This window comes from Strix aluco, chromosome 3 (assembly GCF_031877795.1).
Source record: "Strix aluco isolate bStrAlu1 chromosome 3, bStrAlu1.hap1, whole genome shotgun sequence".
Taxonomy (NCBI): Eukaryota; Metazoa; Chordata; class Aves; order Strigiformes; family Strigidae; genus Strix; species Strix aluco.
In genome coordinates this window covers 91172508-91198750 of record NC_133933.1, presented here as the reverse complement: position 1 = coordinate 91198750, position 26243 = coordinate 91172508, and the positions used below count along the sequence as shown (strand labels likewise).

Here is a 26243-nt window from a genome sequence, read left to right as displayed (position 1 = left end):
ATTTAATACAGAATCACACAAGAATATGTTGTGTTTTACTCTAAGTCCTTTGTTATTCTACTTGCCTTTACACCAGCTTTCTGCTTTTATACTAATAGGTAATTAAATTGATATTTTAATGACAAGGGTAGCAGGTACACATATTAAACCTCGAAACCCCAGACAAACTTACTTTCCTTTTGTAAGAGGTAATATTTACAAATGAATTGTAAGGCATCTTCAAATTTACACTTGGATTTCTAGAAATACTTCTGAAGAAATACATCCGAAGAGCATGGAAGGAGAACACACAGCTCACCTTTTCTTTGTCTTCCCTGGTTCTCATTCTTTCTCCATATACCAAAAATACATGCTGGCCTGGATCATAACAGCCTGGTGACTGGTCAACAAGCATAAGCTGACACCAGCGGAAAAGATCACGTAAGTTGAACTCCCAAGGTCCTCCCTTCTGTCCCCACTTTTTTTCAGTCATTACTTCTTTGTCAATCTGGATAAAGTAGCAATTAAAGAAAATCTTTTATTCACCCATGTGGTGATCTTCAAATGTTTTTTTTTTAAAAAAAAAAAAATCAACTGAGCTTCTGCCTTTGGCACAGCTTACAAGACAGAGGACAATAGAAAGAGCAAGCTGTATTCACTTTTCTGAAGATGTCAGGAACTAAAGCTTGATTCAGTTTGTCTCTCCTCTACTAATTCTCTAACACTCAACTCAATTTTCCTTTTTACTCTTGCACTCTATAAGTTAGTATTCAGTAAGATGCTGCCACAAAAGATTTTATGTGAGACCACAAATTGCTACTTTCTCTTAATGTTACTACACTTTGTTTCATGACATGAAGATTAAATGCAATTTCAGAAGCATGACCATAAGTAAATTCTTACTGTGAATTTTATATCCTGCACTTTGCACAAAATGGCAGCATCTGAGCCACAAAATAGCTGCAATGAATAGTTGTGGAAAACCTTTTATATTAGCAAAATTTTAGATGTGAACATATCTAAATCCTTTGCCATAGACAAATCCTATCAGGAAAGATTTTCCTTTTATTGGTCTCTCAATGTTCCACAAGAATGCCACATATCCTTTCCAAGCTTCTGCTTCTGTAAAGGTCAGATGCTGCTTTCAATAACAACATCTCATAATAACAGATTAAAAATTCAGACCAGAAACAGAAATACACATTTCAGTTTTTGTTAAGATAAAGCTCATTTTGTTTGTGGTTCAAGAATAATCTGTGTGTGTGTAAAACCATTATTTTCTCAACTAGCTTCACCAAGCTACCAAACCATAATTGTTTCCACCTTTTGTTGAACAAAGCCCTTTTAAAATATAAGTATTTTGTCTTCTGTGAAAAATAACACCTCTTCAGTTATCAACCAGGTATCTGATTGCAGTGGTACAAGAATTCAGGTGGGTTTTAGTGGTGTTCTTTACTTTCTTCTGCATATACTTCCATGCCTCTTTTTTACCCCTGCACTTCTCTATAAAAATGCTTGGAAATACAACATTAGACTTAATTTTTTAAATCTTACTGCATTCTGTCTGTGTCTACACAAGAGAAATTAAAATATACTTTTACCTTGTTATTGAAAGCAACCATTTTAGCAATAATACTTTTATCAATAGCAGGAAACAGTGTATTGCCAATAAACTCCATATCTTCTGCTGACAGAGGATCAATATACACCTGTAGAATCAAGAGCATGCCAAGTGTTGATACAGTCAGAAAACTACAAGACAGGATCATGACATAGTTTAAACCAAAAAAATAAGCTTGCCTGTGTAAATCTATTAAGAAAAGACTTGGGCAGACCCTTTCTTCCACCTCCTTGTCTGTACGGATTCTGGCATCCAAAAATCTTAGTCATCTTGTGCTGTACATGAAAATTCATTCCCAATTCTGGAACATAAATCTCTGCTCTGTGGTCAAAGCATGCGTTTAGCCCCTCTAATACAGACTGAGAAGCCAGATTCAACTGAGGAAAGAAAAAAAGGATAAAATATTAATGCTCCATAAATCACTTTTGCATAATCTCTGTGTCTAGTCTGGGATACACAGAAGGTAAAATTCAATTTCTTTGCTGTTCTAGCACTGTCACGTATGTTATTACCTCCAGCTAGACTGCTATTACACTGGAGCAACTAACACTTTTCCTTATGTGCACTTGCTATTTGTACTGTGTTTTCACCATGATAACAAAGCAATTCTCCATTGTAAAATCCGCATGTTCAAGATGTTTCTTCTGAATTTGCGTTCATACATTTGTGACATTGAGTGTTTTGTTTGTCTGCTTGTTTTTTTAAATGAAGGCAGTCCGGGTTATTTAAATATAATGGTTGTTTAAAGTGGTATTCTTCCCAATTAAAAAAAAAAAAGGTATACAAACAGGTAAAGTATTTAAGATTTTGCACTCTGCAATAATTAGAATGCACGTTGCAAAGATGTGAGTTCTGTGCATGCATATGCTTGAAAGCACTTGCTACATGGTACATGAACAGACCTGTGGTTGCAGGATAGCCTGCACTGGCAAAACGGAACTGTTCTTCATCTCAATTAAATCAGTACCCAAGACAATGTAGTAGTCTCAGCAAAATGCCTCCTCTTTCAGTGAAATTATATCCATATAAGTGCACGTGTACCAGAACTTCTGTTGACACACCTCCCCAAAACTTAGAAATGTAAATCAAATCTACCCTTGGATTTCTGCAGTAATTTAGGCTGGGATTCAATCCTTGTGCTCTTGTCTAAAACGACTAGTCAAAGCCAGTGTTTTACACTCCCTCTACAGAGGGCCAATGGGCAGAGGGATTTAGAGGGAGATAATTTATTCTTAAGTGGAATGATCACTTTCAATGTGGCACTAGATGCACATAACTAAAAGTAAGCAAAATTTATTTCAGTCATCAGGCCTCAAAGATATTTATCCTATGTGTCAAATCATCACCTTTGCTCTTCCAGAACATTCCATTTTATTTGTGCCCCAAACTTGAATTTACCTCATCTAATACAATCCAGTGTCCAGCCTTTAATGCTGCTAGCAGTGGTCCATCACGCCAGGCAAATTCTCCTCCCTTCCCACCTTCAACAGGCAAGTCTGTCCCAAACAAGTCTGTCACATCCTTTGGGAGCAGAAAACAGGGCAGGAGAAAAAAAATTACAAAACTCCGCAACAGTTCATAAACAGCTTCTGTTAACTTTACTTCACATATTCTCTCTTCCTTTTTAGTACCTACGCTTCAGCTCTGTTTTAAAAATTTCCATAATTGCAAGACACTAAAAGCTTTTCCATGATAGGACTCCAGTGACCAGCTACTATATTTAACATATTAAATTGGAACAGAAAAGCTAAAAAGCCTTAAAGCTGTTTTTAAGTAACTTTGCAGAAGCCAAGAAAAACACAGTAGACAAAGATACATGTCTTCACTTAAAAAGAACAGAAAAATCTGGGAATTCGCATTTGCTTACAGAAGCTCATTGCTCTTTCTGGTTCCCCCTTCCCATTTAGTTTTATCTTGAGACCAAGAAGGAAAAATTGACCTTTCAGACTCAGTGACAATGTTAAAAAGAACTAGACCTTTTAAGTCAAACAAAACATCCACCCTGCCATAAACAGTTACAAAGATAGCATTTTATTCTACCGTTTGCTCAGACAGGTTGATTCGAACAAGACAGTTTCCCGAGGCTTTTGCAAGGGCAGCAACTAGACTGGTCTTGCCCACTCCTGGTGACCCCTCCAACAAAATAGGTTTGTTAAGCTGTAGGGCTCTTAACAGCCTTTGTGCATTCACTGCTGTAGTCCCAGCACTTAGAGCATAATCTGTAATGCTGTTCCTCTGGAGAACAGGGCCTAAAACAAAGAAAAGGTAAACCAGAAAATAATGAAACCAGAATGTTTATGCTGGAGCTGCTAACAGTGTGCTTCTGAACAAGATCATTCTGTCTGGTAATTGATGATCTCATTACAGCAAGCAATGGAAATCAAGCTTGTATATCATTCTCAGCCCATCTCCACATATTTATGCTGAATTCTGCAAAAAGCCTATGAATATACGATGTATTTTGCCATGAAACTTTGACACTTCCTGGTTTATGACCCAAACCAGAGATTTATCACTGAAAAATCATAAATCTGTCCTGGCGCTTCAGACACGTGGATCTAAAATTCAAAAGCAGCTTTTGAAAATCTGGCACCGATGGATACAATTCAGTCATGTTATAGAACATATTAATCTGTTCCATACACTGCTAGTTCCATGAAAGGAGTGCTTTAACTTAAGTGCACTGTTAGGCACATATTTTCTTTACTGTTATTATGACATACAGCGAAGAGAGAGCACAGAGCTTGTCTGCCAAATTCCAGCCAGTATAGCTCACTAGGACATCGCTCCCCAAATTCCATAATACAGAATTGCTCAGGTATACAAGGTATTAATCACCAATTTATCAACATCTTGATACCTGTTTAGTACGAAACAGATCCTTCCTTTTGTGATCTAATTAGCAGAGGGAAATGAAGCAATTTACAAAAAAGCATTACCGTGTACAATTTTATCGATGACTAACACAATCCATGAATATCAAAATGTTCAAAGATGAATGATTAATATAGCGCTAGGTTAGCATAGTTCCATGTATTAAGAACTAACCAGCTGAACTAGAAGATCACAGTCATCACTTTTTAGTCCCATCACTGTATTTTAAGGGCAGAAAGCAGTGTTTTGATAGTTCCGTTTGCATTAATTTGTCACATTCAGGAACTGAAATGCAGAGACTAAATAATTTTGCAAAAATTGCAGCAAATCTTTGAGAGCCTACAGCAAGGAATGGCATTAGTCTCCATTCTGTTTAGCACTGTACCCAGGACCCCTGCTTCCCATGCTTTACACAAGAGCCAGGATGAACTGTAGCTTTAGTTAGTAAAAGTTAGCAGGCCTTCTGACCATGCAAAGTGACAGAAAATACAACTCAAAATTAAAGAAGCTTTGTTACACTGAAAATGTCTACTAAAATCAGGCCATTAACCAGTAAGTTTAAAAAGTCATGGAAGCAAGTAATTAACAGACGTGTCTTCTTAATAAATATGATTGAGCTGCAATCAACACACTTGGAGGCGGAAAAGGCATTTTTCTAAGGCTTGAGAACAAACTATAACTTCTTCTGTAATGGTTCAGGTGTCCTACTTGGATTTATTGAATAACAGAACTATTTGGAATAAAACCCATAGAATAAATGTCCACCCACTCCCACAAAGTCTCTTGCCTCTTGGAATAAAAAAGGGGTGGATTCCCATAAAGTTGTCCATCCACACAAACTCTTTCTCCTTTGTTCTGTCATAAATCTTTAGTTCATTCTTCTGATAATCAGTCAGCTCAAGGAATTGACTCATTTTCTCACATAAGAACATCAGGCATTTTTCACGTGCTAATAAAGCCGTATCAGCTGAACAGGAAGTTGTACCTGTAATTAGAAAAGTTAAGCGTACTTCACAAATATAACTAGACACAGTGATTTTACGACTAAGAAACACAGTTCATTCACAGGTGCCATTTTTGTGCAGTATTCTGTTTCAGGTTTATATTTCATGTAGGTGTTTTTGCTTGCCAGTGATTCCAGTACTATTTACCATAGACAAATTGTTGTGTGATCAACACAATTAAGGACACCTTATTTCCAAAACCCTTTCTTCTACCATCACTGCCATCCTGATCCCTTGCCATAGTGCCCCCCAGGCCCTCCTCCTTCCCTGCATTTCTTGTGACTTTTAACTTTTTCCCCACTCCCACATCTCCTGTTTATCAGCTGGGCCAAGGGTCAGACATGCAAAGATGCATTCTGAGATGCATGCATATCTGCATGATACAGGCTAGCATGCCCAGATGCTGACATGTGGGGTGGGAGAGAGAGAATAATATGTGGTCATGTAATTAAGTACCATATCAGTTCATAAGATACAATAAGCAATACAGGCTTTCTTAACTTGTGTGCTAGCCTTTGTAAAATTATTATTACTACCTCTAATTTACTTAAGCTTGGTGTTATTACTCAAACTCTTCCTACTGAAACACAAAAAAAGGCATATGAAGTACAGGATATTGTTAAATAGAAGTGAAAACTTCTTCTGGAAGAATTCCATGCTGCCCCAAAGCATTTTGTTCGCATTCTACTCAACAACATTAATACAAATACATACGTTCATATTTTCTGCTACCAAATGAGCACTGAAGATTTACCTGATCCTATTCCATCAATGTAAACCAAACAGGCAGCATGGATAAAAGACATCATTGGAGAAATGTAAAGAAGGCTATATTCCTTGGCAGAATTCGACTCTTCATCCTCTACCATGACATTCATAAAATTAACCCATGACAAGACATCTCGCACACTGAGAATACACTGGCGACCAAACTCTTGATTAATCAGCCATTCCACAAAGTCCATCATGAGCTCTGCTATGTCTGCCCCTGAAAAGACAGTAAAAAAATCAATAGAGTTATCAAGTAATTTTATTGCTCATATCTACTATACTGCTGTATAAAAAGCATCACTAAAATAAGTACAGCTGTAATGCATGAGCAACGTGGATGGATGCTCTATGTTCTAACAGGCAGGGTAACTGAAGAGTAAGTCCATGCCTATGCTGTCATTACAGATCCTTTTAAATTCAAGTAACAAGTCAGAACCAAGTGATTAATACTAACAGTGAAGCTGTTGGCAGAAAATGAAGGGCCAGTTCTTTCAACACCTTACACTGAAACTAAGATTGGGCACTGAAGGGCTGGGGATAATTCAACTACCTGGATGGTGAAGTAAACACAGCCTTGAAATTACTTCTGGCTAGCCATATAACATATACAATGAGGGAAGAACAAAGTCCAAAATATTTCGTAACTGTTTTCAGAGAGAGATGTACTTACAAGAAAAAGGGACTGTGGGAATACAACGGAAGATTGGCGAGGACTGTAAATAAACACGCTCAAGTGACTTGCAGCTGGGGTCTTGAAAAACACATATATCATACTAATTATTGTTTAGCTTTGTGTGCTTGACTGTGTTTAGATAACACAGGCCTGTGATAGACTCACAGGCACCTTATCGAACATCCTTCAGATTCCTGTCCTGATGCGGGAAAGATCAAAGCACAGTGGAAAGCTATGCCTGCAAAAATCCCTGATATACACAGGCAGAAGCAGCAGGTTCGAGATCTTTTCTTTCTTTGCCTCTTTCTGGCTAGCAAGGACTGAGCTCCGTGGTGCTTGCATCCCTGCTTGTGTGCCTCTGCCTGGGTGCTGCTGTGGAGATCCCCCAGATCGTGAGGTAATGAGAATAAAATTACTCTTTGCGTTTCAGCTGTGGTTTTGTGGTTGTTCCTGTGACCAGACTGTGCTGGCTCACATAGGGACACAGTGGTGTAAATTCTGAGGAAAGTTTAGCAGCCTTCAAACTCTTGTTTCTTAATGTTTGAATACCAACACAGAGAGAAATACCCACCCTGATGGTTTATTCCACCCAGAGACAATCTTGGATGAAGATTGTGTTTTACTATCTGTATCAAATCATCACGGCCATTGCTTTGTGGACACCATATTTCTGTAAATCTGTTGCGCAATGCAGGAGAAAGCTGCAAACAAGCAGAATGACATAGTAACACAAGTTACATTACTTAAGGTGCAGTTAACTGATAGCCTTGTAGCCACAGTACTTGCAAACAATAGTGACCAAGCTAGACCTTTCCTTCTGATTTTGACAGAGTCACTTAGTAACAAAATCATTGAGAGAATGTGGGTTTTAAGATTTCTAGTAGTGGCATCAATGGAGGAAATGGCTTATAAAGAAAGTTCAAAAGAATACAGGAAGAAACCGAGATGGTTTGCAAGCACCAAAACTCCATTTCATTCTAGGACATCATGTATCAAACAATGGCTATTGTAATCTCCCTTTGCTTGCAGAAGCAAACCACCATGTGCAAATTTGCCTTCAATTACAACTTGTTTCTGTAATTCCTCTCTCCCTCTGGCTGAATTAGTCAAGCAAAAATCACTAGCACAAACACAATGCAGAAATAAATCCCTTTTAAACACATGGCTTTACAATGAGTTGTTCTGTACTGTAGAAACCACTTTAAATGGAGTACCTATCTTCTTTTGGGTAAAAGAGCTTATAGTTCTTTTGTTTTAGTCCTAACTGCCGCCATTGCTTAAAAGTTTTGGTGTCTATTTTTTTTTTAACCTGTCTTAAGTTATTTAAAGCAAAACTTCAGCAACAAGGTTTTTTTCCTTTAATGAGAAAGATCTTTTGAGATGTCATGTTCATATTCACTGAGGATAAGACGACTTCTAACTGTCACTTTCTGAACAGCATTATGGAGAGAGAATACTCTATTATGCATCTTCATAATACTCTAGACTCATGTTAGAGCTGGATTTACGAGCCACATTTGCTGTACTTGAAGTATTCTACATATCAAGCCTACCTAGAGTATTTAGAGGCCTGAAGTTTTCTTTGACATTCTGCCGAGTATTGAATTATATTGTCAAAATGACAGCACACAAAAGTGATGGAAACCATCTTAATCCTCCTTTGGAACAATGAAGCAAATGCCTACTAGGAAGCAATGGATGCCAGAATTGGCATGATGCATTTTTGCATTGCACCTCCACTCACTGAACAGTCAGTATGACCAGAAGATGCACGCTGTACTTCCAGTTGCTTTGACATTTACCTCTTTTTTCCCAAAGTCACCTCCTGGGTTCATGGTCGCAAGGATACGAAATTTCTTTCCTGCAACTAACAGCTCTACCTCATTCTCCTCATCATCTTGGCCACCTTTTTCAGCAAGTACCAACGTCTTTTCAGCTTCAAGAACGCTAGAGAGAAGGTTAAAAGAATTGGTTATTTTAAATTTCGTTTCACATTTCGAAAGGTCACTTAAAAATGAAAATCACATGAATTGGCCTGATTAAACTTTCATTGCCCCAGAATTCATATTAAAAATTTAAAATCTGTTCATCCTGTCCAACTGAGAACATTTCTGGTTTTGTTCAGAAGGAAACTCTACCCAACCCTGTTGATAAGGTTCAGTTCAAATAATCTGTCAAAAAACTTACCTAATAAAGTATATCTCTCTCACAGCTCTCTTTAAAAAAGCAATGGCAAAATTTGTATTTATAGAAGCTAGATAAAGAAATCTGCACAATGAACCAGTCTTCAAGCTGACAGACTATACATCTGAGAAGCATTCTACTAGGTTTTTGTGGGTTTGGGACTGTTTTATTATCTGTACCTCACTGTACACTGAAAGCTGTAAAAGTCTGAGCTGTTACCTATTTAAAAAGATGCTACTTACTATCACTGTCAAAACAAAGAGGTTAACTGAACTTTAAGAAAGAATGATAGCTGCAATGATACAGTGAAAAAAACCCAGCTTGCAACAGAGAGGTTTTGGATATGGTAATAAAAATAGCTGCTAGTCATCTCAATATAATGGGTAATGGAAAAGACTAAAATGAGGGATACTGCTGCAAGCAGATAACGAAATTTGTATTTTATTATTTTTTTACATCCACACAAGAGAGAAATAACAAGACTTTGTTTCTGGGATTTGACAAAATGCATCATTTTCAAGAGCTCACTGACAAACTGAAAATATTAATATTGTAGATAGTAAATTGGAGATTTTACTTTTAGTTTTATTTTCCAACTTGACTCATGCTGTAAACTGTCTTCAGATAGTGTTTAAACTGTTTCAACTGAGCTAGGGTTTATGTTCTTTATTTCTTTATCCAGGGACATAATCTACTGAATAAAGTGATCCTTTCATCATCTTATATTTGTCCATGAAATAAATACAGCAATTTGAGTGCAGATCAGTCTGCAGCAGCACTATAAAACCAAATGGAAAGCAATGGCACCAACCAAAGCATTCAAAACTAACATAATCAGTGTACCAACGTATGTCAAGCAAACATATACATATCTGCTTTTTGATTGAAGCACCTTTTTATTTTTTCAGGTAAATTAAGACATCAAGACTTAGGCAAGGCAAAGCAGTTTCATCTTGTCTTACCTCCCAGCTGTAATTAAAATTACAAAGAGCAACAATTGTTTAAGTATTACTGTGATTAAAACTAGCATTTCTGACAGATGGATGACAATTAGAAAAACAAAGCAAACTGTCAAATAAGTTGAAATATGAACAAGGCCAGAGTTATTTGGGTCATTCTCCCTTTCAGTAAGAACCATGCGAATAAGAGAGCAGCTCACCCAGGCCAGGAAACAAATGTACCTAACGTTTATGTTTGCATAATGAATAGAGACATTGAGGATACTTAATACTAACACATTTAAGACATACCTGTTAAGTCGCTCTAGTACAGAATCATCAGCTAAAGAAATCTCATCAAGAAGAAAAAAACCCTCCTCCTTCATTGCTAAAACAAGAGGTCCATCACACCACTCAAAGAGTCTAGAACCATCAGGCTCCTCCTAAGAAACGGGAAAGGAAGTGAAGAGTCAGTAATAATCGCTACTTTTTGCTTCTATGGTCACACTATTCAAACTACTATTGATGCAAGACAAACCTGGTCTCTTGACCTCTGTCTGACTGGTCGCAGTCCTCCCAGGAAGTCTGAAGTCTCCATATGCAAGTGGCAATTCACTGAGTATAGCTTCTGATTTGTTAATGCTGCAAAGATCTGACAAATGGTAGTTTTACCACACCTGCAACAAAGTAATTTAATTGAAAGGGAGGAATAAAAAAACCCCGAAACAGTCATCTCACTGTGGACAGGCTTCATACTTTCATTGAAGAGTTATGATGTAAAGGCCTAGCATGCAACATGCCTCCTCCTCGTTTCCTTGAAAGAAACATGCAAAGTGACACCATTTTTGGCACAACTGTTGCTGACTTGCACAAGATGCCTTTAATTCAATTTAAATCAATATCTGCATTAATGGATTACTGCAGGTTCAAAGTCAAATTTATTTCAGCCTGCCCCTACAGGTACTCAAGTAGCCTAATATTTCACTAAACTGAAGATGCTGCATGTCTAGACCAAGTCTAAGTCTGAGGGAATAAACGCTGAGTACCTAGAGTTCTCATTTATTACACCTAAGTAATTCTAGTTCTCTCTTTTCTTGCATTTTTCTTCCCTTTTCTCCTATAAAAATTTGCTCTCCAAACTTATAACCAGCACAGGAGCAGCCAGTATCTACTTCCACAACCTACTTTACAGCATATAAGGCAGCGTCAGGGGGGAGAAGTAGTAGCAAGGCTATATTCAAGCTCTTAAACCACGTAAAGCGAATGTACTCTCAAACAGAAAAATCTCACAATTACCCAAAAGCAGCCTCTCCAGTGAGGCACAGTGAGATTCTACAGGGCACCTTGTGAAAGGTGGGGACAGAAGTCAGCTCACTTCAATTTTACTACTTTTTATATAATTTCTGTGTATTATGTATAATGAAGATAATCTCATTAAAGACTTGTGCTGAAAGAGATACAATTGCTTCCTCTCAGAAGGGAGCTGTGAAAAACAGTAGTTGCAAGTCTGCCATGACAGAGGCTTAAATGTCCCAGATCAAAGCAGCGCTGAAGCCTGCACAATTGTTTTGTGTCTGACTCAGTGGCTGGTGCAGCACTACAAAGAACTGCATCATAAAAAGCAAGGTTACCCAGTGTCTCCCACCAGCAGTACTGGTTCACCAAACTCCAGGGCTCGTCCCACCAAAATAGCAAGTCTCCTCATCCCTTGAGTCCAGACAATATGGTTAAAATCTCTGTCCATCACTGACATCCGCATGGAGGATTTAGCTGTACAACACAAAGCAATCCATCAGCCTCAGTCACATCTAGAGAACTACAAGTGTGGTCCTTCTAGGAAACTCACCCAGTAACTTTTTGACACTTTCCCCTGAGAAGAGAGACTCTGGGTATAGTTTTTTCTTGAAGTGTTTTTCAAGGACACTCTGAATAACATCCACCTCCTCCTGTTTCCTGACTCTGCCTGCCAGAAGCATAAAACCTACAAAACAGAGGAACAGAGGAAACAATTACTACCTGGTTAATCAGTCACAAAAATTTATACTTAAGAACTAGGGTTAGAATGCAATTCTACAGACACTTTAAAAACCTGAGGTAGCAGGGCTCACCATCATTTGCTAAGTGCTGAAGCCAGTCATACTCCTTCTCCAGCTGTTCTGCCAACCTGTACCTTTCAGCCCAGCGAAACAGATCCCTCAGGGTAATGAACCCATGCTTCCCAGCAAACACCGTCGAACCTCTGCGGTAAGACTGTCACAAGAACAAAACGTGAGCCATTTTTCATTAACCTGTCCAAATACTTAAAGCAAAGCTGATCAGAGCTCTCTTATGTAACACTTCAAACAAACTGTATGAAAAAAAGTCTAGTACAGTCACAACTCCCAGACTCTAATTACCTTTAAGGAGGTATTTGATAGGTACCAGGAACAAAATAATATAGGTAATAATAAATAAAAATACTAAGAAGAAAATAGGTATCTGAAATAAAATAAAATCCAAGCAAAAGACTAGGTTTTACACCAAAATGTATGTTAGCACTTTGAAGTGTGCTCTTGTTTGTGCTGCTGCAATTGCCTTTAAATACAAGACAGTCTTAGCTACATACTAAGTGTTAAATGCCTGTTAAACACAGGACTGCCAGAACACATTCAAAATTATTGCTTAAAAATAACACCGAATTTAGCATAACCTAAAGACAGCTACAAATCCAATACTGTACTTTGGATCCAGAGCAAGGGATTATTCTACACATCAAATCCCAAGGCCTTTGGTTATTAATTTTTTTGCTGCTAACTTTCTCTCAAGTCTGACATCACCTTCCCTGTTCTCTATCCTAACCACTGAACTAAGTACTTCGGTCGGTTCTCTTCCATCAATTATGGTTTAAGTTTTTAAATATGTGTCAGTTAGCAACACCTCCCTCCCACAAAGGAATGTCTATTACTTTGTGCTGAAATATGTTTGCATGTCTTCTACAAAGAGAAGAAAGACTCTCATACTTGCAGGTCTAACATGACTTTGACAAGCTTGCTGCAATAAGAAGGTGGCAAACTGCATCGCTTGTGAAGGATGGTTTCCAGTTCAGCACTTGGCAGTTCATCAAAATGCAGTTCCACAAAACGATTTCTGAAGGCTCTGGACAAAACCTAAAATATGAGAACATACTACTGCTTGAACCTTTTCCTTTGATATTCCTCATGTTATATATCTTCCCCTACACATCCAAAGGAAATATGGATAGTGTCATAGCATACAAATTAGCACATAGACAGAAACGTTGAAAGCAAGCATAAGAGACAGTCTGTATGAGGACAAGAGCTTTAAAACCTGTTGTGTTCTAACCATGGTAGGCAGCTAAGTACCTAACAGCCACTTGCTCACTCCCTCTGCAGTGGGATGGGGGAGAGAATCAGGAGGGTAAAAGTGAGAAAACTTGTGGGTTGAGATAAAGACAGTTTCATTGGTAAAACAAAAGGTGCGTGCACAAGCAAAGCAAAATTATTAATTCATTCACCACTTCCCATCAGCAGGCAGGTGTTCAGCCATTTCAAGGAAATCAAGGCTTCATCATGAGTAATAGTTATATGAGGAAACAAATACCAAAAAAACTCCTCTTGCTCCTTCTCCCCCCAGTTTTTACTGATGAGCATGACATCGTATGGTCTGGGATATCCCTTTGATCAGTTGGGGTCAGCTGTCCCAGCTGTGTCCCCTCCCAACCTCTTGTGCACCCCCAGCCCACTCGCTGGTGAGGTGGGGTGAGAAGCAGAAAAGCCCCTGACTCTGTGTAAGCACTGCTCAGCAATAACAAAAACATCTCTGTATTATCAACACTCTTCTGGTCACAAATCCAAAACACAGCACCATACCAGTCACTATGAAGAAAATTAACTATTCCAGCCAAAATCAGTACAAAATGGACATCAGTAGCTTAAGTCAAATCTCTCCTCTGGTGCTCTTGAGCAAGAGATGCTGAGTCAAATATAATATACATGAACTCTAGTTCAGTAAAGCACTTAACTCTCAATTACGCAAAATGAATTAGAAATTTGGTACCTGGAAAACAAGCAACTAACCTAAACAGAACCCAGCTGTACTGAAAGTTAGTCCACCGCCACCTCAACTCTCTACCTCTTGAGAGTTTCGTGTTAGTTCTGTGCTATGCATCAGAAAGTTTTCACATCACACTTCTATGTACAAGAGAGATTCATTCCCTAGAGTTGTAGCTACTCAAAGGAAGAGATCATACAAACCTTTCTGCCACCATAGAGTCCTGGGGGATTCTGTGTAGCAAACAGCATGAAGCGAGGGTGAGCTTTGACAACTTCCTGGGTCTCTGTAATGAACAGCTCTCTGTTATCATCCAGCAAACGGTTGAGAGCCTCCAGAACATCAGTGGGAGCCAAATTCAATTCATCTAGAACAATCCAGTAACCCTTTCGCATTGCATCTATGAGAATGCCTTGGAGGAAACAGAAAAAAATCATAGTTAAACATCTAACAAACTAAATCTAACAGAAGCATGCATTCAGATACTTTTAGCAACCAGTTTTCACTTTGTATAAATGCTAATCCAGAGACGGAAGCAACAGTATTAATTTGTTGAATTATCTTCTGTACGTCCAATAGGACAAGTACAATGAGACAAACATGAACCCTTAAGAATTCACTGAAATTCACATAAGTGATTATCGTTAATATGCAACTACTAACTTTATGACAGGTCATCTCTTTGTCATAAAACAGACAAGTTAAGCATAAAAGAAGAAAAAAAAGCTGTGAAGTGAGACAGGAATTTGAAGTAAACATAATATGTCCACCCACCTTCCTTAAATATCAACTTCCCAGAGGCGTCCGATGTATAACAGCCAATATATTCCTGGATGTCAGTGTGCTCATGGTTGTTAATCCGTACACAATGATTCCCAGTAGCAGCAGCCAGCCAGCGAATTAAACTGGTTTTACCAACAGAGGTCTCTCCTTGAATCAGTACTGGATGAGTCCTAAAAGGGATAACCAAAATAGTGGTTTAGAAGCACATGGCATGTTTCTCATATACAAGATATCAAGATTATTTGAAATTTTCACAGATCTACATCACCAAACTACATTACCAAAGTATCACCACTTAATTCACTGGGAGTATCCAATATCATACACTAAGAGGGGAACATAAGTAACTGTACACTCAAGTGCTAACTGCTACCCTTGAAGCTTTACATGTCAGTGTGAGATAAGCAGGTTATTCTAACTGCAAATTTCTAGATTATAATTTAAATAAAGCTAGGTATGGCAGTAAGATGGTTTAAGGAGACAAGAAACACATGTATGTATGTCAAGTCACTGCATAATGAAAAGTTAACTGTAAAGTAGAAGGAAAATTAGACATTACTCATGCCAAACAATGAAGGCTAGACAGGTACCAACATGTGAGGCCCAAATAAACACCTTTAACTTTGTTTTTTAACGGAAAAGTTGAAACAGACTTACCCTGCAGACACAACTCTGGCAATGTCTTTCAGATTAAGCTTAACTGAAGGGGTTAGCACATAAGTCTCATCTACAGCAGGCTCTTTATCCCCAGCTGAAATCCAGTATCCTTCTATAAGTACAAATCTCCCTCCTTGGGGTTTTGGTATTTGCTAAGGAGACACAACAGAAATAACAGATTATACAAATAGGTTTCAATTTGCTAATGAAGACAACTACTGTTACACCACTGCAACGTATTCTGTAAGAAGTCATTTTAAATTAATCCCTGAGCACTTCTGCAGTAAACACTGTGCCCTTGTCACAGAATGCAAATTACAGGAAAAGCCTGACCAGATTATTTCAAGGTCATAAAGCAGGAATCTTTGCCGGTGCCATGAAGATAAAAATGTCTCAAGACATTTTAGCACTGAATTTTGAAGTACACTTCCAAGCAGGAAACTGGCTTTTATCTCCTTATATTCATACATGTTTTCTAATATGAAGGGTTTTATTCTGAAATAAATACCTATCTCTTACAACTGGCTTCCCCATTCCACCTGCCCAGTCCCCCATGCAAACTCATGCTGGGCTCCCAGCACTAGTGAGATTCGTCTTTTCCCATTAGAGACAAAGCACAGATGTTTGCTTTGCATCCATATGTTCTGCATTCGGAGTCCAAAAACAAAAAGCCTGTGAGAGCTCCTCTAAACGTCTGTGAAAGCTTTACAGTTGGAGTCATTGTATTAAGCTGCCCACACTCCACAGTGCTGTAATTATTCAGACTTCCACATTTTTTCAAATTAACAAATAAACTAGCTAACATATGGGCATTTCAAGCAGAAGTAAAAACCTACAAAGGAGCAGTATTAATTTTTTTTCCTAGTTCTTATCTTTACAAGATGAAAAACTGAACTGTGAGAAGGAAACATAGAGGAAAAAGGCAGAGAAGACAACTCAGAATAAATTCTACTCTGAATACTGAACAGCTCTGTATAGGCTTTGTTACCTACCTGCTTGAGAAGGCTTTTGATGTTGCCAGAGACTATATGCTGGCAAATTAGCTTTTGAACTACTGGGTGAGAACCTCTGTCAAGCTGTGTCAGGAAACTCAAACAGAAGCCCTAAGAAGAATAATTATTTTCAGTGATAAAATGAAAAATCATTAGGAAAAAGACCATAACAGATTAAAGAATCATTTCTGTTCAATACTGCAATTAGAAGAGAGGATTATCCTTTACCCAAACAGTCTTAGTGAATACACACTGAAACAAACCCCAACATAGGTAATCACCTCATACAGTGAGCGTGGTATGCTGCTACATGGATTAGATGCTGCAAACCTCAATGCTCTGCAAAGTGTACGGAGACTATAGTGAGGTCTGTGGCCAGTTCCATCCACCAGCTTTGTTTCTGCTTCCTTTCTCACAGACAAATAAAAACTGCAAAAACAAAGAGTTACATAGTGCTGTTACTGATCAGATCATTGTTCTAAGGAGTGAAACACAAAGTATGAACACTTAAGCTTATCTCCAACTGCCACTTTTTCTAAAAGCTCCAGGTTAGGAAAGCCATGCCAAACTCTGCCATCTGTACAATCAGTGAAGCAAAGCAATAGAATATTTTAGAACCGTATTTTTTGAGAGAGCTTGATATCCAGAGAATGACTATAAACTCTAAGTGTCCTAAACACGTAACTGCTCTTCAGGTTAATGCAGTGAGATAGTATGCCTTAAACTAGGGGAAAGAGAGGTAACAATAAAACACACAAGACTTTCACTGGTATGATCTACAGAAACAAACCATTTTAGTCTCTCAGATGGGAAAGAGGACTGCAACAATGCTTTTTAACTGGTGCCACCAAGAAAGTAATTCTGAATAAGAAAGAGTAAATCTCCCCACAAGTCCAGAAACCCTCAGAACAAAGGGGATGGATGCCTACCCTCTTCTTTTTCCTAAGACTATGCAAACTGCTGCATAATGAACATTAGTGATTCCCAAAACAGTCTAACACCAGACTACAGTTATATTCTTTCTTTTTGTGCCTTATTCCATCAAGGATTTGAAGAGATTACAACCAACTTACTTCACAATTCCTTGCACCGTATTTTTGTTCACATTCAAGCCTCTCAGATAATCCATGATAAGAACTTGCAAGTCTCCTTCATTTCTCAATTCTTCTACATAAAGTTCAGTAAACCTGTAAGAATCAAATCAATCCATAACGCTTAGACATCTGACCACATCAAAAAAAAGTTATATCATTCTCATAGTACCTAACATTTAAAATTTTGTAAGCAACAGAATACTGACTTGTCAAACTACCTAGAGATAGACTCAAGAACCGGAGTAATAAAAATAAAGGTATTACTAATACTGTCAAGTAATTTATCTGAATTATTTTCACTAGACTGAAAATGAACAATTTGCAATAGATATCCAAACATTACAGCCTGAACACTGGAGCACAGACACAGCAGGAGCACTTTTCAAAATGGACTCTCTAATGATCTCTATTTTAAACAGTGGACACTTATGAGATATCTCCCATTCTAGTTTTGTTATGACTAGCATGTCCAGGTTGTTTTCTACTTTTACAAATATCCAGCTCAGCAGTGATGAGAAAACTTGACTATAAGCCAAGGAGAATTAGCAGAAAAATATGTACTCAGAAAAGTTCTGAGTATCTTTAAATACGTCAGAGTGTTTCACATTTAGTACACTACACCGGAAGCTCTACGTTTTAGTTAACAAACATATTTTCTAACCATTAGTTAGTCCAGCCTATTTGCATCAGGTGTTAAATATGAGTCTGCAGCCCTTCCATACCATGCATTACAACTGCAAACAATAGCTCAGGACACACCACAGCAAACCCAAACCAATTGAGCAATATCATTAACTTCTGAGGGGTGGATGTTTTTGCCAAATGCAAATATAAATTCATTTAAACTTAACAAGCCATGCTGAAGCTGAAGTTTCCTTTCTTCTGTATTATACTCACTCTTTCCTTTCACTACTAAGCAAGGAGAGCTAACAGCAATAAAACCTTACTTTGTCACTGACAACTACAAACAGGTAGTTACATATAGTCAGTGCGTCTCCACAGTCTTGCACAGTGTTTATGAATCTGGTAAGGGACTACACACTTGCAACTTTTGGTACTCATGAGGGAAACTGCATCAAATACAAGCAGAGTATCTTTGCATTCAGGAACAGGTAGTACTGAAGAATGGATTTGCCACAACTCCCATTTCCTGGCCACAGCTTCAATGTTTGAAGATCACACATCAAGTATTTGGAATGTCACACCATGCTCCACCATGCAAACCACTTTCCTTCTGAGTGAACAAGGCTGGATATACAGCTTTTTGCAACGATCATCAACACTTCTGAGTTATCAAGAGAAAGGTTGCTGAACAGACACAAAGCACTTGTCTTTATTATCCCCATCAGGAACATAAACTGCTGCAGTAGCATTCCCAGGCAGTGACAGCTTAATTGTAAAGAATGATCATTCCCCTACCCCCAGTGACAACACTCTACACTACTGCCAGACCATTTGCTCATGCTCAGCAACTTTACAGAATTATTTTCCTGATGTTATTTAATGAAAAACCTTCACCATGGTGTGGAAAAGACCTCTCACAGGAAGTTAATTTGAGTACAGACTTATATCCTCAGGCTTCAAATAAGGCATTCTTCACTGGGTCAACTCACGAAGCTAGTTAAACTCGGAAATAGACAGTGACTAAGTATTTTGTCACAGAATCATTATTTTCTACCTATTTCTTATTCCTGGAGGAAGATTTCTCTTTCCAACATCTGTAGCTGGATTCATGCACGCAAATAAGCGAAAATCAGGGTGACGGACAAGAGGCTCTAAAGGAAAACAGAAAGAAAAGACAAAAGGTTAATGCTAAACAAAGGATATTTATCATGTTAAATGAGGTATATTTCATCTAAGCCAGTTTTCTACTATAGCACTACTCAATTTTCTTAAAATGCCAGGGTGAAAAGTTTTTAGATAATAAACTCATGTTAATTTTATCAGAAGTACCTCTGCATCTTCACAACAGCCACAGGCAAGTGAAACCCTAACTTTTATTTGTGCGTAGCAGGATGTTTTAACAACACAAAATATTTCAAAAATTATATAAACCCTAACTTGGAACTCCTTTTGTCTCTTTCAGAACAATGGCCAGTGCTTCCTTCGGCCAGGAAGAAAACCCAGCCTAGGAAGCTCATACAACACTTGTCTCTTATCTGTAGCTTCAGAAAACAATATTTTGCAATTGCATTTTTCACCTTTACATCTGTACTGAGTCTGGCTGGGAAGGAGTTAACTTTCTTCAGAGCAGCCCCTGTGGTGCTGCTGAGAACACACCAATGTCTTGGCTATTGCTGAATTGTGCTGGCACAGCATCAAGGCTTTCTCTTTTTCCCCACTCTGCCCTTCCTCCCCCAGCAACTAGGCTGTGAGTGAGCAAAAAGCTGGGAGAGAACACTGTAGGGACAGCTGACTAAACTGGCCAAAGTGGTATTTCCTGACATGTAACATCATGCTCAGCAATAAGCACTGGGGTAGAGGAAGAAGGGGGTGGTGATTTTTGTCTTCCAAGGTGGCTGTCACTTAAAGACTGGCTGGACTTTAGTCTGCTTGTGGAAGCTGCTTAGTGACTGGCTTTGCATTACTTGTTTCACATCAGTTTTATTGGTTTTGCTCTTCTTACTTTCTCCCCTCATCCTGCTGAGGGGTGGTGGGGTGGGAGGAGTGAGTAAGCAGCTGTATGGGTGCTTAGCTGCTGGTTGGGATCAACCCACAAGGGCTCAGAAAAAGCAAAGGCTTTGTACGCATATTTCTAGCTAGAGAATATATTTGCAGGATCAGTGAAAGACAGTTACTACAGTAGCAACTGAACCTCATGTCCCATGCTCTTATCTGTCAAGCTAACCAGCTTTATTTAAGAAAAAGTTACATTCCTTCAATAGTCTTCAGAGACAGCAATGCTTACTGAGGGCACTAGGGAGATCTGCTCCTTATAAAGTCCAAAGAAGCAAAGTTTCTGCATGCTGAAATCTCCTGAGCCACAGTGAATAAAAACTCTCACTTCCTGAATAAAAGTATGAAGTCTAGAAAGAACACGTTATTCTCTTCTGCACACATTCGTTTTAATAGTAAATGTTCTCAATTTATTTTGAGCCATATAGGACAGGGAATTCAACTACCTGGTTTGCAAGGTATAGCATAAGCAAGCACAGAAATAGTACCTGTGTCTCCTCTGTCTAATAACACCAGCGACCCAGATGATCCTTCCAATAATCCACTCAGGCACTCTAAAGTCTCTGCTGCAGCCAAGTTAATCTCATCCAATAAAATCCACTCTCCTTTTTTTACTGCTTGTGCCAGAGTACCCTAAAAATAAGATCAATTTGTTAATCACGTCACCAGCAATGAAATATCAGCTGAAGCATCTGTGTACTGGAAATACTTGTTCTGCAGTCTATGGGTTGATTAGACAAATGGCAATTCCAGACCTTTTACAGAAATAACAGGTTTACTGCTCTCCCTCAATAATATCAATTATTTTGCAAGTCACAGAAGCCAGACAGTTATCACCATTATCAGTTGCCATTTAGACTGGCTCAGATAGAACAGAATTAAGGTCTCTTATTTGTGCAATGCTGCCTGTCAGTGATATCTATCACTGTGGTGCATAAGCTTCGTTGACACCGCGATGAGAATAAAGACAGTTAGTCTGTCTTTATTATTAGACACAAGCAATATTACATTCCTCAGGGAACTATATCTTATTAATTATAACTATACTTAAGTCTAAGGTTCTCCAACTATTCATACAGCCATATTTTAGAAAAAGGACTGGTCAATGTTTTACGTATTTTACATAAAATTGGAGTGCATATATTCAGACTAACAGAGTGACAAGGAAGAAACACGCATAAGCCATCACCGTTTCCCTAATCACACTTAATATTCTAATGACATTATACCATGGGTTTGAAACATTAAAAAAAAAAACAAACATCACTTCTAGATAAACAGCACTGATTCTTAATATTAAATCCTTCACAGGAATCCCTAGGCAGAGACTGGTCAAGATGATATGACATACTGCTGATACTCTTTTATCATAACAGTTCTAATTCCTATTATACAGCATTGAATTAATGTGTTACCACAAAACATTCTCCCACTCCGCATCTAACCACCGCCTCCTTGAAGTAGCACACTTCATTCCACAGAGTTAGCATGGAACAAGTTTTACTTCACAGCAGGATTATTGCCAGGAAGTTATTTATATAATACTGATTGCAAAGTCTTTTAAATGCTTCTCCTTAATCTTCCTAGCATCAAAATGCAAATCTCTAAATACCTCAACAAATGCAAATAGCAGAGCATTTTCTGTCATTTTCATCTGTTGATGAGCATGATTCAGTTTAAGACCAAATGCCTCCCACTTTTCCTTCAGTGGTGAGCCTGTAAGAAAAAAAAAATTAAGCTTGTACCATCAGAACAACAGCATAAAAAATGTTTAACAGTGTTTTAATCAAGCTTTTTCAAGCACAGTGATACAAGAGTAAACTTGGCTGAACAAAGAAAACATTCAAGTTCTACAGATGACATCTCATGAATTAAAAATAAATAAATTTTGCTGGTTTGTTTTTGGTTGTTTGGTTTTTTGTTTCTTTTAATTTAGCTGAACACTATTGACATATGGGTACAGATAATTTGCTATTCACTCCAGCATGTCCTAGCTTAGGAACAAATACTTATGCTGTACTTGGTTCCAGCATGACTGTTACCAATCTCCAACTCCCAGAGACAGAAAGAGACATCTCAGAAAAATAAATCCAAATTTACAAACCTTATGACAGAACAGATTAACAACGAACACTTCAGCATCAGTAAAACCACTGTTGCTTATCAGTTATGACATTACTTACTATTGCACTTATTTCAGTTATTTGTTTAAAGTCACAGCCTGAGGTATATGCAGCATCATAATGACTTCAGTCACTAGCTTTGCAGGTTACAGATTTCAGCTTGTCTTTATTTGAGGATTGCCAATACTTGCAACAAGTAGTCTTTAAAACCTCCTTTTTTTTTTTTTTTTTTTTTTTTTTTTTTTTTACATTTTTAGGCATTTATTTTAATATCTGCATATTCAGAAAAAACAGTTAAAAGAATAGGGGAGACAAAATTCATAATTAAGTTTACTTGCCCACCCTGAATGAAAGCTACAACCTCACTCGTTCAGTGGGTCTAGAAACAGAAACCACTCTGTGCAAGGCAAAGTATCAATATTGCCTCTGTCCCAAATGGGTTGTGAAGTACAAAACAAGAAAAACTGTTATTTGGAGACACAACCACAATGAAACAAAGTAAAGCACTGGGCAAATCAGTATCACTGACAGTGAAATCAAGCCATTAGCAAGCTCTTAAAAGTCATTACCACCTTAAAAGAGCTATTACTTTGGGTTTGTGTTTTTTTGGTTGTTGGTGTTTTTAAAATAGGATGTATTTGTGAGACCTAAGGAGGTTCCAGGACTTAAAGAAAGTATGAATGCATTCACAAGGAAGAATGACACACAAACAACCTCGACTGTTTACCAACACAGCAACAAGTAAGTGCTGAATGAAGATCAGATGTCAAGGGCACCATAGGTCAGACAAGTCAACCTTCACACTGTCAGACACAGCTAACAGCAGTGCCGAGTTTGAAAACGGAGAAAAAATAATGAAAACACAAAAAAACAACCACTATTCTAACAGTATTTTCAATGTCTTGTTTTAGACAGAGAATGCATTTTTTGAAACCAGAAGAAGAGATGTAATAAAGGGGGAATAAAAAAACCCCAAAAAAATCCACCCATAAACAAACCCAAATTCAACGAACAAAAAATTCACCACTATTTATCTACTCCGCAATGGTTCACCACTAATGATGTGTGTTTGATCAGTCTGAGTTCTCACCAGATGCATTTTCTTTTGCTTCCTTATTAATAGCAGATTTATGAATATGCTGCATTAGTTTTAGCAGATCATGCCAACGTTTCTGCCTGTAGCAGGTCTGAATGTGTCCCAAGAATGTTTGATTTTTCTTCCTAGAGAATGTCTGAGAAAAGAGTTCTTCAAAAGACTCTCGCAGAGGTAGCCAGATCAGCCTGTTATCCACAGGCTTGTAACTGAAGAGAAGCAAAAGAGTAATTACTTATTAGTGACACAGAAACTAGCATCTGTGAATGAAAAAAAACCCAGTTACTGAAACAACAATATTACGCATGAAGGAATCCTGGTTTCAGCATTTTACTCAACTAACAAAGTAAAATTGCACATATTTAAATGCACCTTATGCAGTGATTTTATAAAGACAGGACCACCCTGATAAGTAAAATATTTTTACTACTACCAACCTATATGTCCAGTGAATATTACATCAAGTAAAATATTTTTACTACTACCAACCAGTATGTCCAGTGAATATTACATCATATTTATACTGAACAGCTTACCCATTTTTAAAGAGACATTGGGTTCTGCTTTTAAATGACTTCATCACATACAGATGTGCAGACAATTCAGTGAAACTGACCCTGTTCTTCAGCAAGGACAAGGAGCTTTCTGCATGCAAGCACGTTTCTTAAGACATTTATGCTACTACTATGATACAGATACGTGGTGACAACACAACTATACGTGCGTTAGAAGCTTGTTCCGATACTGCCAATTTGTTACGCAGAACAAACAGTAGTCAGTGACTCACCCCCCTAACAGATCTGCAGTGTCACTTTGTTGGTTCATGTTGATAACCCTCAAATGGTGTCCTTGAAACAGAAATAGAAAGTACCATCAACTTGTAGGGTTTTTTGTTTGTTTGCTGTTTTTTAACTCTTCATACAAGTTAGTCTTCAAACTTTATTTACCTGTAATATGAGCAAGATACTGAACAGTTGACGTTTTGCCAGTTCCTGTTTCACCAACCAAAAGAACAGGCTCTCCTTTGACAACACAAACTGCAAGCTGTTCAATCAATACTGCAGATGGCCGTGTGGCAGCAAAGGTTTGTCTTGCTCTGAAAAAACAAAGGAAGCAACTCAAGACCCTGATCTATCAAGTAGCTCATTTCAATTTTACCTTCATTATTTTAGAGGGGTGGTGGAATTTAGGATTTTTTTTTTTTAATTAAATATAGGTTTGGAAAAAATTAGTTTCAAGATACCCATATAAGATACTTACTTTTCTCAAGATACAACCTAGAAATTCAGGGCTTCCGAAGAATGTCTTGGCCAGTGGAGTTAGGGCCACATACTACAAAAATCTCCCTTTACAGAGATAGGTTCATCAAAATCTTATTATAAGAGCTGTGGATCCACACTGCTTTGAAGGAACTAGTTTAAGAGAAGCTGAAAATATCCATGCTTTGGCTGCCAGAAGTGTGATGTAGACAGCCTTAAAGATACACAAGGTAGAACTGAGATCATCGTGTTTCTTTCATTTGAGTGAGACTATCCAATTTGTATGTTTTAAGCCTGTGACTTCCAATCTCTTCTATCCCACCACAAAGTATTTTGATTCATATGGAAGCTACAAGATATTCTACCTTTGTACAGTGAGAACCTGGGTTTGTTTCTTCATGAGATGCACTCTTCCAACAGAGACTTCTTGCTCCCGTATTAGAATTTCCGGTTTATACAGTTCACAAAAGAACTCCACCTGCGAAGAAAGCATCAACATTTCCAACTCTAATCTTGCCTACAACATCACACTAGGAACACCCATGCCATGCTACCAGTATTACTTTGCAGCAAGCTAATTTTTCATGGTAAGATTTCATATTTTGCAGGTTTTATGTACTTGTCACCTAAAATACCAAAGGACCTCAGAAGTGTTATTGTCTGTACAAACAGCGTCTTACCATTTAATAACTTGCTAATGGGTCTACACCACTATATTTCTACTTCATCTACTTCCATGGTAGTTGAACCACATAAACTTGAACCTGGGAACAGTTATCTTAACTAATAATAAACAAACAACCTCCCTCAAAAAAACCTTGGTAAATATCTCTGTGTAAACAAGGCTATTTCGCCATTGGCAGAGGATAATACATTCCTGTATTGAAATAATGCAAAGGAAGAATGACAAATAGAAAAATCCATAGAAGTTTCAGGGATCTGTCTGTCCACACAGCTGACAAGCTTTTCCATCTTAAAGTAACAAAGGAGGGAATTTTCTTTGCAATCAAACTTCTGTAGTCATAAATAGTTGACAAAGTAATGATTTAGTTTAACTCAGCCATTTACGTCACACGCTATTAATACATAGAGAGTTACTATCCTCTAGAGAGGTACTTGATTTTGGAATCAATGATTACAGAACAAGTAGTAAGGAAGTTCATGTTTCTCTCTGATCTCTTTGTTTAAGTGATTAAAGTTCTCTGTAACCGCCAATGAAAAAACACAGTCTTTACTACATTGTGCATCTAGCAGTATCGTGTGCTTAGGCAACTGTGCTGTTCCAACTCTGAGATCCTTCTTTTGCATGATGAGGCCTTTTGCAATCTACTCTAAAACAGTTTCACAGGAACTTTCAGAGAAAAAAATGCAGCTGAAAATAAAACAGGAGAAAAAAGTAGATCCCAGGATAGCACAGACAGCAAAAAAAGTGTTTGGGACAGAGAGGTAGGCATAATTTTTAAGAAAAATAG

The 26243-nt window shown here is 37.9% G+C and overlaps 1 protein-coding gene across 5 annotated transcripts in view; it reads right to left on the bottom strand.

Moving 5' to 3' along the window:
- MDN1 (midasin AAA ATPase 1) overlaps window positions 1–26243 on the bottom strand; it is a 102779-nt gene that overhangs the window by 55264 nt on the left and 21272 nt on the right. For all 5 annotated transcript variants that reach the window (XR_012622590.1, XR_012622591.1, XM_074819552.1 and 2 more), the window contains 28 exons: window positions 25137–25249; window positions 24460–24608; window positions 24300–24360; window positions 23510–23721; window positions 21909–22012; window positions 20785–20929; window positions 19299–19395; window positions 17600–17713; window positions 16808–16955; window positions 16527–16637; window positions 15535–15686; window positions 14869–15047; window positions 14298–14506; window positions 13044–13190; window positions 12153–12294; window positions 11891–12025; window positions 11676–11814; window positions 10583–10721; window positions 10357–10487; window positions 8725–8869; window positions 7494–7623; window positions 6233–6466; window positions 5262–5459; window positions 3641–3849; window positions 2999–3121; window positions 1780–1977; window positions 1581–1688; window positions 299–487 (listed from right to left, as the gene is read on the bottom strand). Coding sequence is in view for 3 of the 5 variants with exons in the window: in XM_074819552.1 (XP_074675653.1) it covers window positions 299–487; window positions 1581–1688; window positions 1780–1977; window positions 2999–3121; window positions 3641–3849; window positions 5262–5459; window positions 6233–6466; window positions 7494–7623; window positions 8725–8869; window positions 10357–10487; window positions 10583–10721; window positions 11676–11814; window positions 11891–12025; window positions 12153–12294; window positions 13044–13190; window positions 14298–14506; window positions 14869–15047; window positions 15535–15686; window positions 16527–16637; window positions 16808–16955; window positions 17600–17713; window positions 19299–19395; window positions 20785–20929; window positions 21909–22012; window positions 23510–23721; window positions 24300–24360; window positions 24460–24608; window positions 25137–25249 (4161 nt within the window). In the remaining 2 variants the exon portion in view is untranslated. The remainder of the gene's footprint in view (window positions 1–298; window positions 488–1580; window positions 1689–1779; window positions 1978–2998; window positions 3122–3640; window positions 3850–5261; window positions 5460–6232; window positions 6467–7493; window positions 7624–8724; window positions 8870–10356; window positions 10488–10582; window positions 10722–11675; window positions 11815–11890; window positions 12026–12152; window positions 12295–13043; window positions 13191–14297; window positions 14507–14868; window positions 15048–15534; window positions 15687–16526; window positions 16638–16807; window positions 16956–17599; window positions 17714–19298; window positions 19396–20784; window positions 20930–21908; window positions 22013–23509; window positions 23722–24299; window positions 24361–24459; window positions 24609–25136; window positions 25250–26243) is intronic.